General features: G+C 41.1%; 3 protein-coding genes across 18 annotated transcripts; 2 read left to right on the top strand and 1 right to left on the bottom strand.

The window, feature by feature from the left end:
* The first annotated feature begins 149 nt into the window (after positions 1–149).
* sycp1 (synaptonemal complex protein 1) lies at positions 150–7,553 on the top strand. Its single transcript, XM_085923134.1, has 36 exons — positions 150–165; positions 329–384; positions 526–621; positions 766–838; positions 921–961; positions 1,197–1,361; positions 1,433–1,500; positions 1,579–1,652; positions 1,733–1,791; positions 1,864–1,930; positions 2,016–2,089; positions 2,150–2,258; positions 2,694–2,788; positions 2,927–3,111; positions 3,194–3,261; positions 3,346–3,407; positions 3,490–3,606; positions 3,698–3,790; positions 3,874–3,977; positions 4,050–4,167; positions 4,256–4,326; positions 4,520–4,601; positions 4,692–4,754; positions 4,836–4,895; positions 4,964–5,026; positions 5,106–5,201; positions 5,286–5,384; positions 5,459–5,551; positions 5,626–5,691; positions 5,757–5,843; positions 5,916–6,002; positions 6,133–6,186; positions 6,261–6,332; positions 6,407–6,508; positions 6,580–6,645; positions 6,727–7,553. Exons 3-36 carry the CDS (start codon positions 526–528, stop codon positions 6,844–6,846), a joined length of 2,949 nt encoding a protein of 982 aa, XP_085779260.1. The 5' UTR covers positions 150–165; positions 329–384; the 3' UTR covers positions 6,847–7,553.
* Positions 7,328–14,603, bottom strand: slc5a8l (solute carrier family 5 member 8, like). Of its 5 annotated transcripts, XM_085923137.1 has the most exons (15): positions 13,973–14,588; positions 13,011–13,076; positions 12,769–12,820; positions 12,302–12,369; positions 12,058–12,212; positions 11,257–11,397; positions 11,039–11,168; positions 10,876–10,964; positions 10,547–10,659; positions 9,306–9,373; positions 9,144–9,230; positions 8,853–9,046; positions 8,470–8,579; positions 8,291–8,376; positions 7,328–8,198 (listed from the first exon to the last, which is right to left on the bottom strand). In XM_085923137.1, exons 1-15 carry the CDS (start codon positions 14,324–14,326, stop codon positions 8,085–8,087), a joined length of 1,827 nt encoding a protein of 608 aa, XP_085779263.1. In that variant the 5' UTR covers positions 14,327–14,588; the 3' UTR covers positions 7,328–8,084. The 5 variants fall into 5 exon arrangements, 4 of the variants coding, with proteins under 4 accessions (XP_085779263.1, XP_085779262.1, XP_085779265.1 ...); XM_085923136.1 differs by having other exon boundaries at positions 9,144–9,373; positions 13,973–14,590; XR_015067522.1 differs by lacking the exon at positions 7,328–8,198 and having other exon boundaries at positions 8,337–8,376; positions 9,144–9,373; positions 11,301–11,397; positions 13,973–14,603.
* tshba (thyroid stimulating hormone subunit beta a) lies at positions 8,377–17,294 on the top strand. 12 transcript variants are annotated; one of them, XM_085923154.1, is made up of 10 exons: positions 8,377–9,065; positions 10,870–10,952; positions 11,684–11,732; positions 12,446–12,684; positions 12,781–12,992; positions 13,980–14,337; positions 15,257–15,339; positions 15,458–15,898; positions 15,958–16,149; positions 16,739–17,294. In XM_085923154.1, exons 9-10 carry the CDS (start codon positions 15,988–15,990, stop codon positions 17,006–17,008), a joined length of 432 nt encoding a protein of 143 aa, XP_085779280.1. In that variant the 5' UTR covers positions 8,377–9,065; positions 10,870–10,952; positions 11,684–11,732; positions 12,446–12,684; positions 12,781–12,992; positions 13,980–14,337; positions 15,257–15,339; positions 15,458–15,898; positions 15,958–15,987; the 3' UTR covers positions 17,009–17,294. The 12 variants fall into 12 exon arrangements, with proteins under 12 accessions (XP_085779280.1, XP_085779279.1, XP_085779278.1 ...); XM_085923153.1 differs by having other exon boundaries at positions 13,980–15,565; positions 15,767–15,898; XM_085923152.1 differs by having other exon boundaries at positions 13,980–15,339.
* The last annotated feature ends 846 nt before the right edge of the window (positions 17,295–18,140 follow it).

Below are 18,140 nucleotides of genomic sequence, written 5' to 3' on the forward strand. Positions count from 1 at the left end.
TTTTCTTTTATACAGTTTTGAATTAACTTCTTTATAAGTTAAACAAAATAGTGCTATGCCAGTCTTGAATTTGTTTTTATTTTTTTGAATGAGACGTTATTGTGACGTCGCCATTTTGTAATTGATTCGCACGCAGGCGTTACCGTTCAACAGGTACGTTTGCAGGTAAGAAACGAGTTTAACTGGCATTCGCGAGATGCTTTTTCTTATTGTTGTTTTGGATAGTTATCTGACAGAACACGCGGCAAAGTTTAACCTGAAGCTAAACTTTGAACGCTCTCCCTCTTTCATGTTCTTATTTTAACAACTCATTTATCGTCGCCGTCAGCGTCTATTACTTTGACTCGGGCGAGCCACGTCACAACTCTACTGTCAAACCCAAAGGTGAGCACTCATGAAACATGACAAAAAAATAGCATTTTCAGTTGTTTTTGTTGTTTTGGGTTTTTTTTACATATGCATACATATATATTTTACATGACAAGTTTGATGCAGTCATTCAGTCAAGTTGTACTTGATTCCTAGATGGAGAAAGACGGACGTTTCAACTTCAGACTATTGGTGCCACCAAGGGTTTCTGCTGTTAAACCCCAAGAAATTGTGGACAACAGAGCTGAGCTCGTAAGTGCAAAGTCAAATTTGTTAAGTATTTTTCCCCCCTATCTCCCAACATGACTAGTATTCAGTTTTCTGCTATTTTCCTTAGTCTTACTCCATACATTTGGAGACACAAAATACTTTGTTTATCAAAATATGCTTCTTTAGGGTCCCAGTAAATATTTTGTTAAAGACCAAAACAATAAAAGTGCCGTTACCCCAACTCAACCAACCACACCAGGTAATGTCTACCAAGATACACACAAGTAAAAGAAGCACTACATCTAGCTTCAACATGATGTGCTATTTTCTGTCCTTGAAAGATTGCTTGAAGATGACAGTAGCCCCAGCAGAGAAAGGAGAGGTAACGTAAATAAACAGTCAGCCTCTTAGGCTACTTTACCACTGCAGCTCAGTTTTGATTCTTTTTTTTAATGATTGTCTATGAATCTGCATCATTGTTTTGAGTAAAATTATTAACTTCATATTTGACTTTGAATTAATGCATATAAAAACTTTATTTAGGGGGCACCAAAAGCCTTCGGGCAGCGCTGGGTAAATAATATAAATAGCTTCCTGCCATTGTCAATGTCCCACAGAGCAACTGTTCTCCTGGACAGCTTTGTTCTAAAATGTTTGATGAAGTGGAGAAAATCAAATTCTGGAAAGTCAAAGTGGACTCTGACGCTGCACAAAGCGAGAGGAAACTTCAGGAGAACAAAAGAACAATCGAGACTCAGCGCAAGGCCATTCAGGAATTGCAGGTGTGTGCCTTTCAAGACAAATACAATGCTTGTATTACTTTGACTTCACATTGTGTGTTTGTGCTTAACAGTTTCAAAATGAAAGTCTCAGCACCAAGCTTGAGGAGCAGATGAGTGAAAATGAGGATTGGCAGAACAAGTATGTTTATTTATTTTTTGTTTGCACAGCAATTTCCATGTTCAGTATTGGTCCTGAATAATCAATGCTTTGATTCAGACACAATGCAACCCGCAACTTGTGTAATTTGATGAAAGAAACTTTGGAGCGGTCAGCAGACAAAATGCAATTATGTGAGTGTATCTAGCTTTGTTGCACATCGTGCAAGCTCATCGACGTGTTGAAAAGTGACACACATTTCTGCATTTTGTAGTTGAATCAGAGCGAGAAGAAACACATCACCTTCTAATGGAAAACAGTGAACGTGTTCAGGTAAAATATTTATAATACAGACGCCTAAAGTGTCTAATGTGCAGTCAGTCAATGAATAATTAATCTCCCCAGAAAGTGGTTGCAGCATTTGAACACCTTCGTGGTCAAGCTGAAGCTGAGCAGGCAAAGATGCAGTCTGGTTTGTTCTTTGACATTTCTCCTTTTTTTTTTTTTCCTGCATTTTGATTTCTTAAAAAAAAAAATCATTCCGTTTGTGTTCACAGTCAAAGAGAATTTGCAAAAAATTGAAGAGCTAAAAGAAAGGTATCATCAAGAATGCACCCTAAAAGAGAAAGAGGTCAGTAAGTAGAAGTTGAATCTGCTTCACACACTGCTAAAAGACTTGCTGGTTCCACAGGTGGCAACACTTACATCCAAACTTCAAGTTAAAGAAAGTGAACTCGAGAAAGTCCAGCATGACCTCCATGACACTCAAAATCAGTGCAGACAACTTGAAGAGGCCAAAAGTAAGAACGTCACAAAATGAAACACCTAACATTTATCATCATCCAGTTAATTATGTTCTCATTAAATGAGACTTATTATGGCGCATTGACTTGAACGGCTTGTTTCAAATATTTGGGTGTCTAAGTGCCTGCCCACCCACCAAGCGTGAAATTATATAATTAAGGGCTGATTTCTTGCGTTGTGAGAGGAGTAGCGCACAGCTAGAATCCTTACTCGGACCAGAAAATATGAGCAGATTACGCCCACAGCCCTGCTTATGTTTGAACAAGGTGTTAGCTATAGACAAGCATAGCGAGCACAGAAGTCCAGAAACAAAACACCACTTGGGTTTAGACTGAGGGGAAAATAGTGGAAAATCAATTTTAATTGTGCATATGACCCCCTCAAAATGTTCCTTTTATGTGTAATCAACAACATGTTATGTATTTTTACAGCTCAACAATGTGAAGACCTTAGAAGCTCAAAAATGGCACAAGACTCCCTTCTCGAAAAACTGCAGTCAGCAGAGCAGCGCTATCAAGAAAGCGAGGTGATTTCTGTTGCTGCTCTCTCCGTCCGTGTCTGCTTGATCTGCATACTCGACATCATAAAAGTCTCCGAGTGCCCTTCAAACGGGACGCAGCTGTGGGTTGTCTGCTTTAGCTGAAACACGTTTCCTCCCTCAAAGACAAGCCTGGAAGTCATGGGTGCCATGCTGAGACAGAGCAAAGAAGAACATGCACAGATCCTCCAAAGCAAAGATTTAAGCTTGCAGGAGGTTCATCGAGTTAAAAATGAACAAGCCGAGAAACTCGAGCAAGTTCAGAGAACCCTTGTGGAGCTGCAGAATTCATTAGCCTTTGAGGAACAAAGGTACACGCTCTTGAGAATTCACAGGTAGGAATCGACAATGGCGATTCCTCTGGTCATTATGGTCTTGGAATGACTGTTTCAGGTCAAAGGATTGCGAGGAAAAACTAATGGCTAAAAACAAAGAACTTCAAAGGAGTAACCAAGCTTTAGGTGAGTCTTAATGAAAGGAATCTTATCAATTCAGTGCTCAATTTATATATAAAAAAAAAAACAACAACTGTTTTACTCCAACAGAAGAAATTGAAGAACAAAGAGCAAGAACAGATGAGCAAATCACCATCCTCCAGAGTGAATTGGTGAGACTGTCATGTTTTACAGCACCTTACTATAGTATTTCATTTGTTACTGGAATTTAAAACACTAGGCTTGTCTTCACAGGAAACAAATGTGAACTCTCTGAAGATTGTGAAGGGAAAAGCTGATGTACTTGAGACCAGAGTGAACGATCTCCAAGCTGAGCTTTCAGAAAAAACTATAAAAGTCAAGCTTGTCATGGTGATGCACACACGAAATGGACACATATATTTCTTTGGAACCCCGCAATGACCAGACATATGTTTTTTTTTTTTTTTTATACATGTACCAGGATGAGGCAGAGACAATCCGTGCAGAAAACCAAAACCTCAAGAAAGTTTGTGAAAAGTCAGAAGTTTTCATGGAAGAGCACAGCATCACTGAGGTTTTTACATCACCCGTGGAAATCGTAAGAGAGCAAACACGATTGCTGTCCTCAGTGATGTGTTTTTTTATGCTGTTCCACAGAGAAAAGTTCAGGAGCTAGAGGAAAAGTTCTTCAATGAAGTGAAGAAAACAGAGACGTACAGCTTGGAGATAGTGCAACTCAAGAAAGAACTCACAGAGCATCAGTGAGTTGCGACCTCCTATTATATCACACCCTTGCATTGCGCATGCATGACCCGGGCTGTGCCACTTTCCAGAGCCAAGTACGAAGAGCTGTTGTCCGACTTCAATGAGGTTCGTTTGGAAAAAAAGGCTGTTGAGCAGAAATTTGAAAGCAAGTCCTCTAATGTGAAAGCCATTGAGGCAGACATGAAGGTTTGGGTATTTCCCATTGTTTAAGTCACAAAATTAGATGTAAACTTGTCAAATTAGTAAAATAATAATGAGTGAATTTGATGGGCAGGTGAGCGAGAAGAAGGCAGTGGCGCTCTCAAAGGAAATTCAGAAGCTGGAAGAGGAAAACCAACGTTTAAGGTGAGTTTCTATTTTAGAGTAGATGGACCAGGCATTATACAGCTAAAATATACTTTTAGTCAATCTAATAAAAATAAAAGGCATAAAAAGCAAGAATATTTTCCCCAATAATGTTGGACGATTTCTGGATTTTGTCTTTGGATTTAGAGGTTCTACATGTCTTGATTTATTTAGTTGTGTGTATATTTTATAGAGCGGAAATATGTACGATTCAGAGCCTACACCAAAGACAGTGTGAAGAAATTGAAACGTTGCAGAAAAAAATGGAAGACAATGTAAGCAACTTCAACTCAATGCTTAGTCGCTTTTATTTTCTTTTTTTTTACTGATTTGAATGTGCCTCTCATTGTCATGCCTTTGTGTAGTGTGAGCATTTGCAGAAGAAGGTTACACAAACAGAAAGACAGCTCAAAGCCGCAGAAGTAAAGGTGATGACAACAAAAAATGTGCTATTTGTTTTCTCACTTTAGAAACTAACTTGACTGTTTTTTGTTTTTTTTATGTCTTAGTGCTCTCACCTCAGTAAGAAAATTGGATCCCATCTTAAAGCAGGGGAATACCAGAAAGAGGTTTGCAAGACACTTGAGCTTGTTCAGCCATTGCACAATTCAACTTCTCAACTTCTTGTGTATTTCAGATTAAAAAGCTCAAGTCACAAATCACAAAAGGGCTTGTGAAATATAGTCACCTTGAAAACAAGGTCTGGTTGTGTACCTCTTGTTTAGTAAAACAAATTTAAAGAAGCATGTTTAATTCAAGTCATTTTCCTATTTTGTTAGATGAGCAGTCTGGATAAGGAATCCCGGAGCCAGAAAAGAGAGCTTGAGGAAAAGCATCAGGAGCTGCTCAAAGAGCTTCATGATAAATCTATAATTGTAGCAGAGCTTGACAATGATTTTATTTTTCATAAGAAACTCTTTGGGCTCTTTAAGTGATCGAATAACTGGCTTTCCTCACAGATGCAAGAGCTCCAAGAAACAGTAGCTGAGGCCATCAAGAGCAAAGAGGACGCGGAACTCAAGTGTCAAATCAAGACGGCAGATACTGTGGCATTGATGGTAAAACACAAAGTACGCTTTGCTCGCCAAAGGTGCCCCTTGCACACCCTGCCTGTTCATTTTGTCCACCCTAGAGCAAATATGAGCGCACGGTCAAAGAAAAAGATGCAGAGCTGGACGAGATGAAGAAGCGTGAGACAATGGCAGTTAGCTTCAGATTGGCAGCGGTACATCAGTCACACTACAAAGCTCAAAAAGTTAGTTCCAGCTGAGGATTTATTGTTTCAATTGTCTTAAATAGGAGCTTGACGTAACCAGGCTGAAGACCGAAAACAGTCAACTGAAGAAGCAGTTGACGACTAACAAGGTGTTGTATTATTCATTTATTTTTCCTTTTATTTGTAGAATTACTTTGGTGTTCTTTGCTGTTAGGAGAACTTTCAGAAGAAGTTAAGTGACCAGAAGAAAGAATTGTCGTTGCTTAAATCATCTCAGCTGTCCCAAGAGAAGAACAGCACGGTATGCATGCAGACATGGGACAAATAGTACAAGAGCAGCTATCACCTCTTGTACTACAACTCCTCCTTCTAGGCAAAGGCCTTCAACACAAATGGAGAGAGTCATGTCGAAACACCAAGAACTAGGTCTTCAAAGAGGAACGTGTTTGACTTCGTCGAGGTGTGTAAAAATCACTGGATACTTTGTAGTAGCAAAGAAGCCTAAACTTGTCAGTTACTTCTGCATTTTCACTCCTTAAATATCACAGATTTTATTTTATTGGGGAATACTAACATAACATTTGTGTTAGGAATCTGGCTTTGGATCCATGAGGATGTCAGGTGAAAGGACCCCAAAGACCAAGGTAGAACCCTCTTTGCTCTGCAATGAATGGGGATCATTTACCAATAGTAAGTAAACTTTCAATTTATGCTCAAGGAACTTCGCTGTAAAGAAATTGCTTCCCCGGTAAAAAAGACAAAACGAGCTGGCAAAGAAGAGAAAATCAAAGTAATTGATTTCATATTTGGACAGACTGAAAGTTGGACTTCGCCGCACGCTAATGTATTGAGACGCTTTTACAGACCTACAGAATAAGGACGCCCCCTAGTGCTACAAAGCCAGGGGTTTGGGGGAAGGGAGCCATCGAGCTGGAGTCTGACGGCTCTGATCCAAACAACATTTTGGTGAGATATCATGTTGTCCAATAAAAGCAGTAGGTCACGGCCCATGTCAATTGTCTTTTTGGTTTTGGCAGACTTTCAAAAACGTCTCAGCAGCTCACTTTTCGATTCCAGTCGCTAAATGCAACCCATTCAAAAAGGTAATGTGAACAATTTGCATCTTTATGAATGAATGGATTCACATTATTATATCTGGCTGTATTTCTTGAACCCACCTCCAGAGCCCTACTACTGGAACCTCTCTAAAGTTAGCGGCCGTCAAGAGGATTCGTGATGCTGGCTGGATGGCTGTCAATAACTGTGAAAAAAAGAAAAGGTCTCATGCAAACAATTTCATATAAGCAGTGCCGTGGATGCAGTTGAGTTCAATATTCTAACGTTGAAAGGCACATATCTTTGGTGGTGGTGGTAATATTGTCAAAACAGTAAGAGAGTTGTAGGAAGAGGTATGGTTTTGTAGTTCTAGTAATTAGAGTATGTACTAAACATAGTACAATAGTGCTGTAGCAGTAATTATAAATTGTTAGTAAAAAAAAAGTCATTGTTTTGTGTTGTAAAAAAAAGTTTCTTATTCAGTGATTTATACTGAAGTAGTACCAGTTTGCTAGTGTAATACTACTACGCATGACTACTTGTTACTGCTCATAGTAGTTGGTACCTCAGAGTCACATTGTTGTTGTATTTTGGTACCTTAATAGTTATTGCTATGATGTAATATTTTCACAGTTTGACACTGTATTGTCAATGAAATGTTAACTGAACACTATATTGGTCATATTGACGATGTAAATGCATGAGGTTCACAGTAAAAATGAGCTTAAATATAAAATGTTTATTTGGTGAGCATTTGAATTTAAGCAACTTTTTAAAAAAGAATGAACCATTCCTATAAAACTCAAGGTATACATGTGATAAAACATTTTTCAGTCCTATGTGACTAACCAAACATGGATTTAACATCATAATTGTGAATGGGAAATTTAGATAAGCATCAGCAACAGCCCTAATCAAAGAAATGAAACATGGCGATGTCATCAATACAGTATTGTGCATCTGCTTTCTGAGCACAAGTCAAACAGTGAATCAATAGTATATTGCAGCTCATTTTACATGTACAGTATTAGGCACCACTGAAGCAGTTTCAAGAATACAAGTAAGCTATACTGTACATCCAAGTGACCCAACCCAGCAATTGGGTCTGGACGGGGCTCAGTGTGCATTGAGTTATCAGTATTTTATTGAGTTAAGCCATGTAACTTCAGAGTTGCAAGAGTGACGTTGTTCACTAAGGCTCGTAAACAATTTTGATTTATCGGTTCATTTTGAGGCAAGCCTAGCCGCGGTGAATAACGTCATCTCCAGACCCAGTGCCAGGCGAAGTCCTTCTCCCCCAAAAATAGCAGAGGTCTACTGTACATTTCATAGACAGACATTCTTGGGCTGTATCATTTCTCTCTGCTATAATACATGTTTTACATTGTAAAACCTAACCTTTGACTTAAGTGATGTACAACACATGCAAAACTAAACTACAGTATTTGTTAAAAACATGTCAGGTGTACAAAATCTGAATGCATTCTTAAAGTTTAGTCGCTTCAATGAAATCGCCACTTGTCGGGTCACAATGTACAAATCCTGACTTGTCTGCTTCCAAGTAGCTGTTTGCAGCACCATTGTCTGTTTTTTCTGAGGCCTGTTGTAAAAGGGCAATGAAAAGGGAGGTAAGACAATCCCATCTTGAAGTTTTCTATTCGAGCGCTCTGATTTAAAAAAGAAACCTTCTACCTGTGATTTACTGCTGCAGCTGAAACACACCAAGTCACCTTTCCTCACAAATAGTTGGGAGCTCAGCTTTTCTTGCTTGCACCCACCTACAAACAACATGAAAGAACTTACTATGTTGTCTTTTTGTGTTGCAAGGTGTCATGCGTATGCCGATATGGCGATCGATCGGTGATCCTCACCTGTGAGTACGCTCACCAACATGCCGATAGCGATGGTTGTCAATGTACCGAGGAAAGCGATGTAGAGGTAGGACAGAGAATACCAGTAGTCTGCCAAAGGGGGCCTAACACTGATACACACACACACACACACACACACACACACACACGTACAAACTCAATTTGTCAGAGGGCCAGTCATCTTGGAGGCTGGCCCCTCAAAATAAAAATCAAATTTTGGCATAACAAATTTCCTCTTTGCGAGTCATCATAATTACACAGCTCTCTTAAGCTGAAGATTTGTGTCTGTCATGTCTCATCAAAGTGTGTTAAGATTTACTTAGTAACTAAACTTCTCTTTGTATTCGAACGACAGGAATGCTCGTTGTCTCGTATGTTCTCACTCGGGTTGCGTTGTGTGGCTGACTGAAGTGGTCCAGGGACTTGCTGTGGTCGTGTTGTACTGGAGTGTGCTGTTGCAACCGGCAGTGGTGACCGGCAGAGGGTTTGTCTTGGCCGCTGTCGGCGGGTAGGCCTGACCCCCGATCCCCACCCAGAGTGTCAACACGAGGCTGAGGAACATTCCGACGAGGGCTCCCTGCAAAATCAACAAGCAGGTGCTGAAATATTCTTTTCTCGCTTCCCATGAGGCGCGGTCGCAGCTGCGTGTCGGTGCGTGTTTTAGTGCTGCTCACAATTGAGTTGGCTGTGCGAAAAAGCATGCCTAAAAGGTACAGCCCCAGAAGTGGCCCGCTCAGCATCCCAAATATGGAGAGAGCTGCCTGCGAACACAACGCAATCACGGCATTTTGCTGTAGAACAGAAGCTGTCAGTGTCTGAGTGCCTGTCCAGTTTACCTGCAGAACGCTTCCCAACTGTGAAGCGACTCCTGCCATCCCAATGCACAGAGCACCAAAAAACACACCTAATAGTGAAAAATATATTTCAAATGTGTCCGACATTCATTTCAATTCAATCACACTTAACAAGCAAAATCTGCTCGTTACACTGTAGTTTCAATGAAGCATTTTTTGTAGGATGGTTTTGTTGTTGTTACTTATGAAAACTGGTGGTTGAGCCGAAAGAGCCTTCTCAGTGTGGCCAACACGTCGCAAATTTTCCAAGCACTCGAGTGACTCTTTTATTTGGTGGATGTTTACGGAGACTTTGAATGTTCCGCCAGAGCGGGAGATTTCCATTTTGTAATCAACTGTTTCATAATCGCGATACAAAGTGCAGAAGGACACATTTTCAGAAATAGGCAACTAGCAACAAAAGTACTTGGTTGTAAAAGAAACACGTCCGTCACAAGATCACGATGATTAGGTTTCTGCTTCAATGGCATTTCTTTTTGTCTTTGTTTCCTGGTCTATAAAATTGCCAAGTGTTGCCATAATCCAGATAAAGACACTCCCAAACATGTCAAGACTCATGTTCTAGGAAGAAATTTAACTTTTACGTTGGCAATGGCCACATCACAATTGCCAGGTCTCAGGTGACAATCAATCTTTGCTCACCGTTTTTTCTGAAGCTGAGCCATTTGGCAAAACATCCAAGTTCTATAATTTCGATCAAGGAACCATCCAGTTCATGAACTTGTTCTGCCACATTGTGTTTCATAAGTGTGTCACTTTATCTGAACTTACGTACATGAACCAACATGTTACTCATAGTTGTTGATGCAAATTGTTTGTAGCAAAAATCTCAGCACAAAAGAAGTGAAGACTTTATTCAAATGGTCACAAGTGGTCGATATGTGAGCACTTACACACAGCCTACGTTCTAGTTCTTCCCAAATGCAATCCAGGCCTGAGTTATCCTATCATTCATTCTTATCAAACGCAGAGAGACAAAACAAATTCTCCTTTGCAACAAAAATCATTATCAGTAAATAATACGCAAAAAGCGATAACATTGGTTATGACACGTCAACATCCTGACAAGGTGAAAACGAATTTCACTAGTTGTACCTTGCTACCCTTGCCCGTTCCTAAGAAATCCGTTTTGATAAAGTGACACAGACTTATGAAACACCCCGTACAAAAGATCATTTATTTAATGATTTTTTTTTCTAGGTTACCTTTTTATCAACACTTACTCAGACCCATGTTGATCCAGGTGGTCTGCTTCACTGAAAGGTTTTTGCACATGGGCCGAATGAAATCTTCCACGGTGACGGCAACAAGGGCATTGATGCTGGAAGACACAGTGCTGAGAAAACATACACGCATCATGTGCATCAATATCATTTTAGTGATCATTATTTGCTCAGCAGCATCTATAAAATATCCCAATAGCAATTTTTGAATGAATGACAAGTGAATCATGTCCAAGTGGCCCTTGCATCCTTCACTTTTTCTATATGTGGCCCTTGTGCTTGGGCACACCCGACTCTAAATGAATGCATTTCTGTATCTTTAGCCTCACCTCAGGGTACCGCTGTACGCAGCAGCCACAAACAAACCAGGGATTCCGGGGTAGACGGCCAAGATGTCCATGACAAGGTAGGGCAGCAACTGTTTTTTGAAAAGACAATCTTTTTCAACGCATAGGAGCCTGTGTGATGGCCGGGTTGCAAACTTGCGACTACCTGGTCTGTAGAACCGACATCGCCATTGGTGAACGGGTCGCAATTCTTGTAAATGGAGAACATGGCGAGGCCGGACAACATAGCCAGACTGAGAGTCAAGCACAGGCCCACCATGTTCACATACAAGGACCTGAATGCGAAGAGAGAGGAGCCGTCAGGTCACGAAGATTCCCCAATCATATTCAAAATGGTGTCGTCAAAAGTGCAAGAAAGCTCACATCTTGGCATGGCGCAGTGTTTTGCATGAAATGTAGCGCTGCACCTGGGATTGGTTTATGGAGTAGACTGACATCCATGTCACGCTACCGCCTATCGTGATACTCCAGAAAGTATGGCGCTTCAGAGGATCAGGGTCAAAGCTGAGTCGGGCCCAAAATAAAGGACAGCTTAGAGGTGGAAAATTGTTTTACTATACAGGAGAGCCTCGGTTTACAAGTTCCATTCCAAAACACTTCTAGGCTATAAATACGAAACAGTCGGAGGAAAAAATAGTAAGTAAGGTGGTCACGGGAAAGCCTACTGAAACATCTGGATTGAGTATGATATGACATGGTTCATTGTGAAAAAATACACACATGATTGGTGTATGCAATCATTACATTACACTTTTACTTGACTTGCACTGTTCTCTCTTTGCTTGCGTAGGTTTTCTCCAGTCACTCCGGTTTGCCCACATATTCCAAAAACATGCATGGTAGGTTAATTGGGCATACTTCATTGTTCTTAATTATTTCGAGATTGTTTTCGATTGTGTGACTGTTTGTTTGGATATTAAAATGGAAGATCTTTTTACTGGCCCTCTCAAAAAGATTATTCAACTTTTTTTCCTGCTACCGGTTGATGTCCACATTACTGGTGGAAAAGCTTTGGAAAATATTTCTCTTGGTCTCATGCTATATATATTTGTAGCCTCATAATGTCGTAGAATGAAATCGAGTCAACCGAGCACTCTGTGTTCTTGGATTCTTAAATTGGTAACGCATTTTTACAAGAATGATACTCTACTCGCCCATCCTTACTCAAATGTCTGGAGTCTACCCCCTTGATTGGCATCTTCCCAAATCTTGTCCAGGCCTCCCTGAAGCACGGCCCCTCTCGCTATTACGGCCACAAAACCGGCCAGCATGATCACCATTTGTAGCACGTCGGTCCAAATGACGGCTTTCAGGCCACCCTGAAGACGACACCAACACAGATCTATTTAGAGTAGCTGTAAAAACGTGTAAACTTAAATATGGAACCATGTGAGGGTCTTTTACCGACCAAAGTGCAGTAGATGATGCACACTATCCCCGTAGCCACCAGCACTCCCCACAGATCCATTCCAGTGACTAATCAGAAAGGAACATGACTGTTAAGTGGGTGTCAACATTTTCCCATTAGCAAATAAGCACTTTTTTTTTCCAGTTCATTTCACGAGTTAACTGCATTTCAGTTGGTTGTAAAGACTGAAACCCTTCCTGCTTGTTCTACAGTCACCTCCATTGCATACAGTATATCAGGTATGTTTTTCTAGCGATTGAAAATCCATACCATCTACATTCCGGATTTTGCTGCGCACCCACTGTCTCGCTTTGTTTTGTCTCGAATTGATACTGTTTGTTCTAGGTTTGCCGTTAGAACAAGAGTCAAAACGGTCCCTTTAAGTGAGTAGCAATCTGGAAGATAACAAGCACTCAGATGAAACGTTACTCACTAAAGATTGAAGTTTTTATCCTTTTGTGACTTACTTTGATTCATAGCGAGAGCCGGCGCGTAGATGACCAAACCGGTGTAGAGGATCTGTTACGAGAGCCCGCCATTAGTCGATTGGATTGGAAACAGAGCAGAGCAATCTTGCCGTTCATATGCATGGAAAATGGAAAGATGTCTCATTTTCCATCAACCCAAGAGGGAAAACAAGGCCAGGTGTTGTTTGTCATGATGAAAAGCCCAAAGGCGCATGCCCGCTAAGGTGTGTTGAGTTACTAACCGTCTGCATGGTGTACATCAAAGTCCCAAGTATGCGAATGAGCCGATTGAAGCGCATCTCCAGGTACTAGAATTGAAATGGAATCATACAAGTTTAAAAGCTTCTCTTTAACATCCTGAAAAATGTTGAATTATTTATTGGATTGGCTCATACAGTTTGAGTCAGGTGAGTTTCATTCCACTCAATTTCAAATCAAATTCTTAGTGTATGAAAAGGATGTGATGCAATTCTGATTCCCTTGAAGTCCGTCCTCCTAGGTCATCCATGTCAGCATATAGAAATGAGAGCCGCGCCGCACTCGCTCGACCCTCCCATCTAACATACGACACGCTAATCTACTCTGTATGTACTTTGGACTTGATGACATGCATTTCAAACAGTTCACACTACAGTGTATTTTTTTTGAAGATAGAATTCCATTATTAATTCAGAGGGATTGAGCCACCACGTTGGTGTCGTATTTATGAATGAAATACATGACATGCGTGTCTTATTCAGACATACCAAAATCGCAATAGATTGCCTGCACCTCATAATTGTCCTGCTTTTGGTCAGTCCCAAATCCTCTGTTTGTAACCAAATATTCAGATGCGCTTGTGGGACGAGGCAGAAATGCCGAGTAGGGCATAGCCCGTCAAGCACGCCAAACACGTCCACTTTTATGCCAAACGCAGAATAATTTCTCATCACCAATTGGAAGTGATTTATGAGCACATGTATTGAAGTCGTTACTCCATAAGAAAAAATGTGGGAAAAATGAGGTTGTTTTCACAAACTGCGCATTGTGCAGACAATCGAGAATTTGAAGGTTGAGAAAATAAAAATGGCTCTTTTGATGTTACAGTAAAAATCTTCAAAATGACCAACAACTAAACTCAAAGCCTCTGGATTATATTTTGTCAAATCTGCGTATTTTTGTTATGGTTTCCATTTTAACTATACTCAATTCATCTTCATCTTACCTCATAGGCGCTGGTGATCCCCAGCCGGTAGAAGAGAGGCACAAAAATCTCAGCAGTGATGAGCGACATGACGACGTAGCTGATGGCGAAGAGCCAGAAGGACGTTCCGTACGAGTACGCCTCGGCCGGCGTGCCGATGACGGTGACGCCGGACATGAAACTGGCTGTGAGCGACATGGCCACGGGTACCGCCGTCATTTGCCGTCCGCCCAGAAAGAACTCATCACTGCTGTTCTCCTTGCGTCCTCGGAAGGCCTGGAAGAGCCCGACTCCGGCGGCGCTCACAATCATAACCGCAAACACCACATAGTCCCACACGGAGAAGGTCGCAACCGGACCACCTAAGCCAACCATGCTGAGTTCAGGTGCGGACTATGCCTTGTGCTTGACTCTTGAAAATTGAATAGTCAAAATGATCCACTTGTGCAAAGACTGAGATCAGAAAAAAGTGATAGAATATATCTTTTCCGAGCTGAAAACAAATACTCATACCGTGGAATCACCGACCGTGATTCACACTGATCCTCCTCTGCCTCGCAATCTGCAGGAGTTTACCTGAAGACCATAAAGATTATTTCACTTTGTTAATAATCTATCAAGGACAGCAGCCTGGGGCTTTGGTCAGCTGTCATCACGTGCGATTAAAAAAAAAAAAAAAAAAACAGCAGCAACAAATAAAGCGTTTGAAGTCAAACAAGAGATACACCCTTGTTGTAACATTTCTCATAAATGAGCAGATCCTGTTGCTACTTTTATAGTACCACTTATCTTAGAAGGCAGCTGCATCAAATAAATGAACTCGGCGGATGATCACATATGATATAATATAGCCACTGGTCATTTGTAATCCTCAAATTAAGCATAGTGAAGTGTTTTTTTGTTTGTTTGTTTTTTCACTTGGCAGGCGAAATGTGGTCAAGATAAAGATAACCTAGAACAAATTGTCACACATTGTGCACTGCTGTACTGCTGCACTGCTGTACACAATAACATCATTTTCTGGGTGATTTCATTCAACTGGAATTCATGACGTTATTCAGTCCATTTTCAACATAGTACGTGTTAATATTTGCTCACTGACCGTGTAAGAGGACTGGCTTTTTTTGGCTCTTTGTATTTATGACAATAAAGATCGATATATCTGAAAATAGAAGTTTGAAATCATCACGTGTCTCACATATCCCGAAGAACAAAAGGCCAGATATGGAAATTGCATTATCTTTGACTTGATGGAAGTTTTTCAAGTTTATAATACCTTTTGTTGTTTTTTGATATGCTCCTCAGATCAGATCACACATTTAAGAGTGTGACAACTTTGTGGACCGTTGGCAATACAGTTTTACTGACGAGACTATTGGCAGAAAAGTGTGAGGGACACTTTTTCCTGGTTTAATGTTTATACAAATGAGAGACAGATTAGAGCATCTTTGGAAAAAGTTTTGAAACTTGGTTTAATATTTGAGAGGCTATTCCCAATCCTTGCAGCACAAACGAGGAGCACGAGGCCCTCTCGCAGAGTGCTTACCAACCTTTACTTTCCTGATTGGAAAAATGTCTGATGTCAATTTACATGAATATTCTACCTAAATAAAGGTACGTTATTTCTTATAAATAAATGATCATTTTCTGACTAATTTGATCAAAATGTATGCTATTCTGCAGCACACATGATGGTCTCTCATGGAACAGTTCTGGTCAACACACAGAAACTGGTGGAGATCATTTTGACCTGCTAACTGGTGTAAAATAATTCATGTCATCAGCGTAATGGCCTTTTTTGTTTTTTTTCCTCAGTGGTTCTATTTGATCATAGATTGGAGCTAAAAGAGAGACAAGACAGGGGACAATACATTATGTAGAGTGCATTCAGCATATAAGTGCACCAAGGATTCTTTTCCACAGCATCGCCAGGTTTCTCTCAAGCAGGTGAGGCAAAAGCGAGAAAAAGGAAACTTGTTCAAATAAATGACTTCATCCTTTGCTAGGTGTCGCCGTGACTCGGACCTCGGCTGAAGATGAATGGCGCCGTGTTGGCCTGCTGCCTCCTCTTGCTGCTCTTCATCCCGGCAGCACCGATGTGCATAGCCAGCGATTACACCTTGTACGTGGAGAAACCCGAGTGCGACTTCTGCGTGGCCATCAACACTACCATCTGCATGGGATTTTGCTACTCCAGGGTGCGTACCGTACATGCTCGACATCCATCTTGCATCCCATTAAGAGTCAGTCGTGCTTTATTGGATACAAATTCAAAGACTGGACCAATCTCACAATGCTAATGGAGATCAGAAAAAAATATGGTTTGTACCTTCATCCATATTTGCACCCCAATAATCTCACCAACACTTAACTGAGGTCCATGCATGACTTGATATCATAAAGTTGTTGTTTTTTCAAATGAGAGGAGCATCGTTGACTGCGTCGTTACTGCTCTTTCATATCCTCCTGCGTGCTTACCCTAAGTGAGAAAAGACATGCAGCTACACGTTTTTTCTGGTTGCGTGAATTCTTCCTTCCATTTATTGTTAGGCTGTTATTTACGCCCTGTGACTAAAGCCACCCAATACTTTGGACAGCCCATGTCAATTTAAGTGCGTGTTCTCCAGAGCACAAACAATTTGCAAAGGTAACAAAAGACCTTTAATAGTGATATTTGGTTTTGTGAAGACACTCATCATGTTCATGGGTTCTCACAATGATTAGGAAACAGATAAATATCAAGCTGTTTTGTATACCGACACTGTGCTGCTTGTGTACGGCGAGCAGGACAGCAACATCAGAGACATATTCGGCTCGCGCTTCCTGATCCAGAGAGGCTGCACTTACGACAGGGTGGAGTACCGCACCACCCAGCTGCCGGGATGTCCCGGAGCGGCCAGCGCCGCCTTCACCTACCCGGTAGCACTCAGCTGCCACTGCGGATCCTGCAGGACGGATACGGATGAGTGTGCACACAGGGCGGACATGGGCGGCATCGCATGCACCAAACCGGTCCGACACATGTACCCATACCAAGGCGACTTTATGCTCTCCTGATTTCACTTGTTGTTCTGCCATCTCGTCAGTCACTGACTCGGTTAATCTCGCATGTGTACAAATGGGTGTGGGCAGATTACACACGCTTGATTAAAGCCTCTAAATAGCTTTCCAACTAAGCTGCGCTTGACTTTATCACATCCTGTTTTGCTTTTTGTGTTTAGTGATACCTTTCCACAATGTCACCTCAGAGACTAGATTTGCCTTGACACATGAAGTAGCCCTTGTTATGGCTTGAGGAGTGAAGGCGTATTCCGTCCCTGTATTCCTTGTTGCCAAAACATAAAATGGATTTGAATTGTCCCTGTCGTGTGAATATCTTCTAAATTTAACATACCACAAAAGAAGCACGTTAACAAGCATGTCACATTTAAAACTCACCAAATAAGGATAAAGAAGTTCCTCAGTTTTCATTCTTATGGCATTGACGTAAGACAAATCTTCTAAAGACACTTTCTTAATGATATTCCCTTCCATAGGAATATTGTAACAGAAAAAGGACAAAGAAATACTAGGATCAAATTTCAGCTGTAACTGCTCTTATTCCTCACGCCACACATTCTTAACCTTGAAACATGATATTGTGTCATGTCATGTCAGAAATGTCGTAAACTTGTTTTTGCTTCCATACTAGTATTCAAAATACCCAATGCCTAAACACTATTTCGGTCTGCAATCTGCAGTTGAGCACAACGACTGGGAACTCCCTTGGTCCAATTATCAACACGAAATGATGTATTCCTTCTCATTGACTCACCGACGTCAGTAGCAAGGAGCGACCAACTTGACTTTTTTCCAAGTTGTTTGAGTTGGTAACAAGCTCTTGTGTTAGCACCTCTCATCCCCACAGGCGCTTTTGGGAAGACAGCTGGAGAGTATTAATAGCACGGCCGGTCAAGAGTGGGAGAATGCTCAATACGCATGGTCATGTGAATGGACGACATCGCTCCCGTCATCGTGTGATGTCCAACCTTTTGTCTTTATGATCCTCCCTATTCCCGGCGCACCTCTGACAAGGGCTCGTGTTTGTGGTTTAAAGCCGATGACACAGAAGGGAACGGTTAAAACCTGTATGTACAAATGCAAGGCAATCTTATCTAACAGCAATCTTGCATAACAGTGCCTGAGCCCC

This window comes from Syngnathus leptorhynchus, chromosome 11 (assembly GCF_054491065.1).
Source record: "Syngnathus leptorhynchus isolate UIUO chromosome 11, UIUO_Slep, whole genome shotgun sequence".
In the NCBI taxonomy this organism is placed as follows: Eukaryota; Metazoa; Chordata; class Actinopteri; order Syngnathiformes; family Syngnathidae; genus Syngnathus; species Syngnathus leptorhynchus.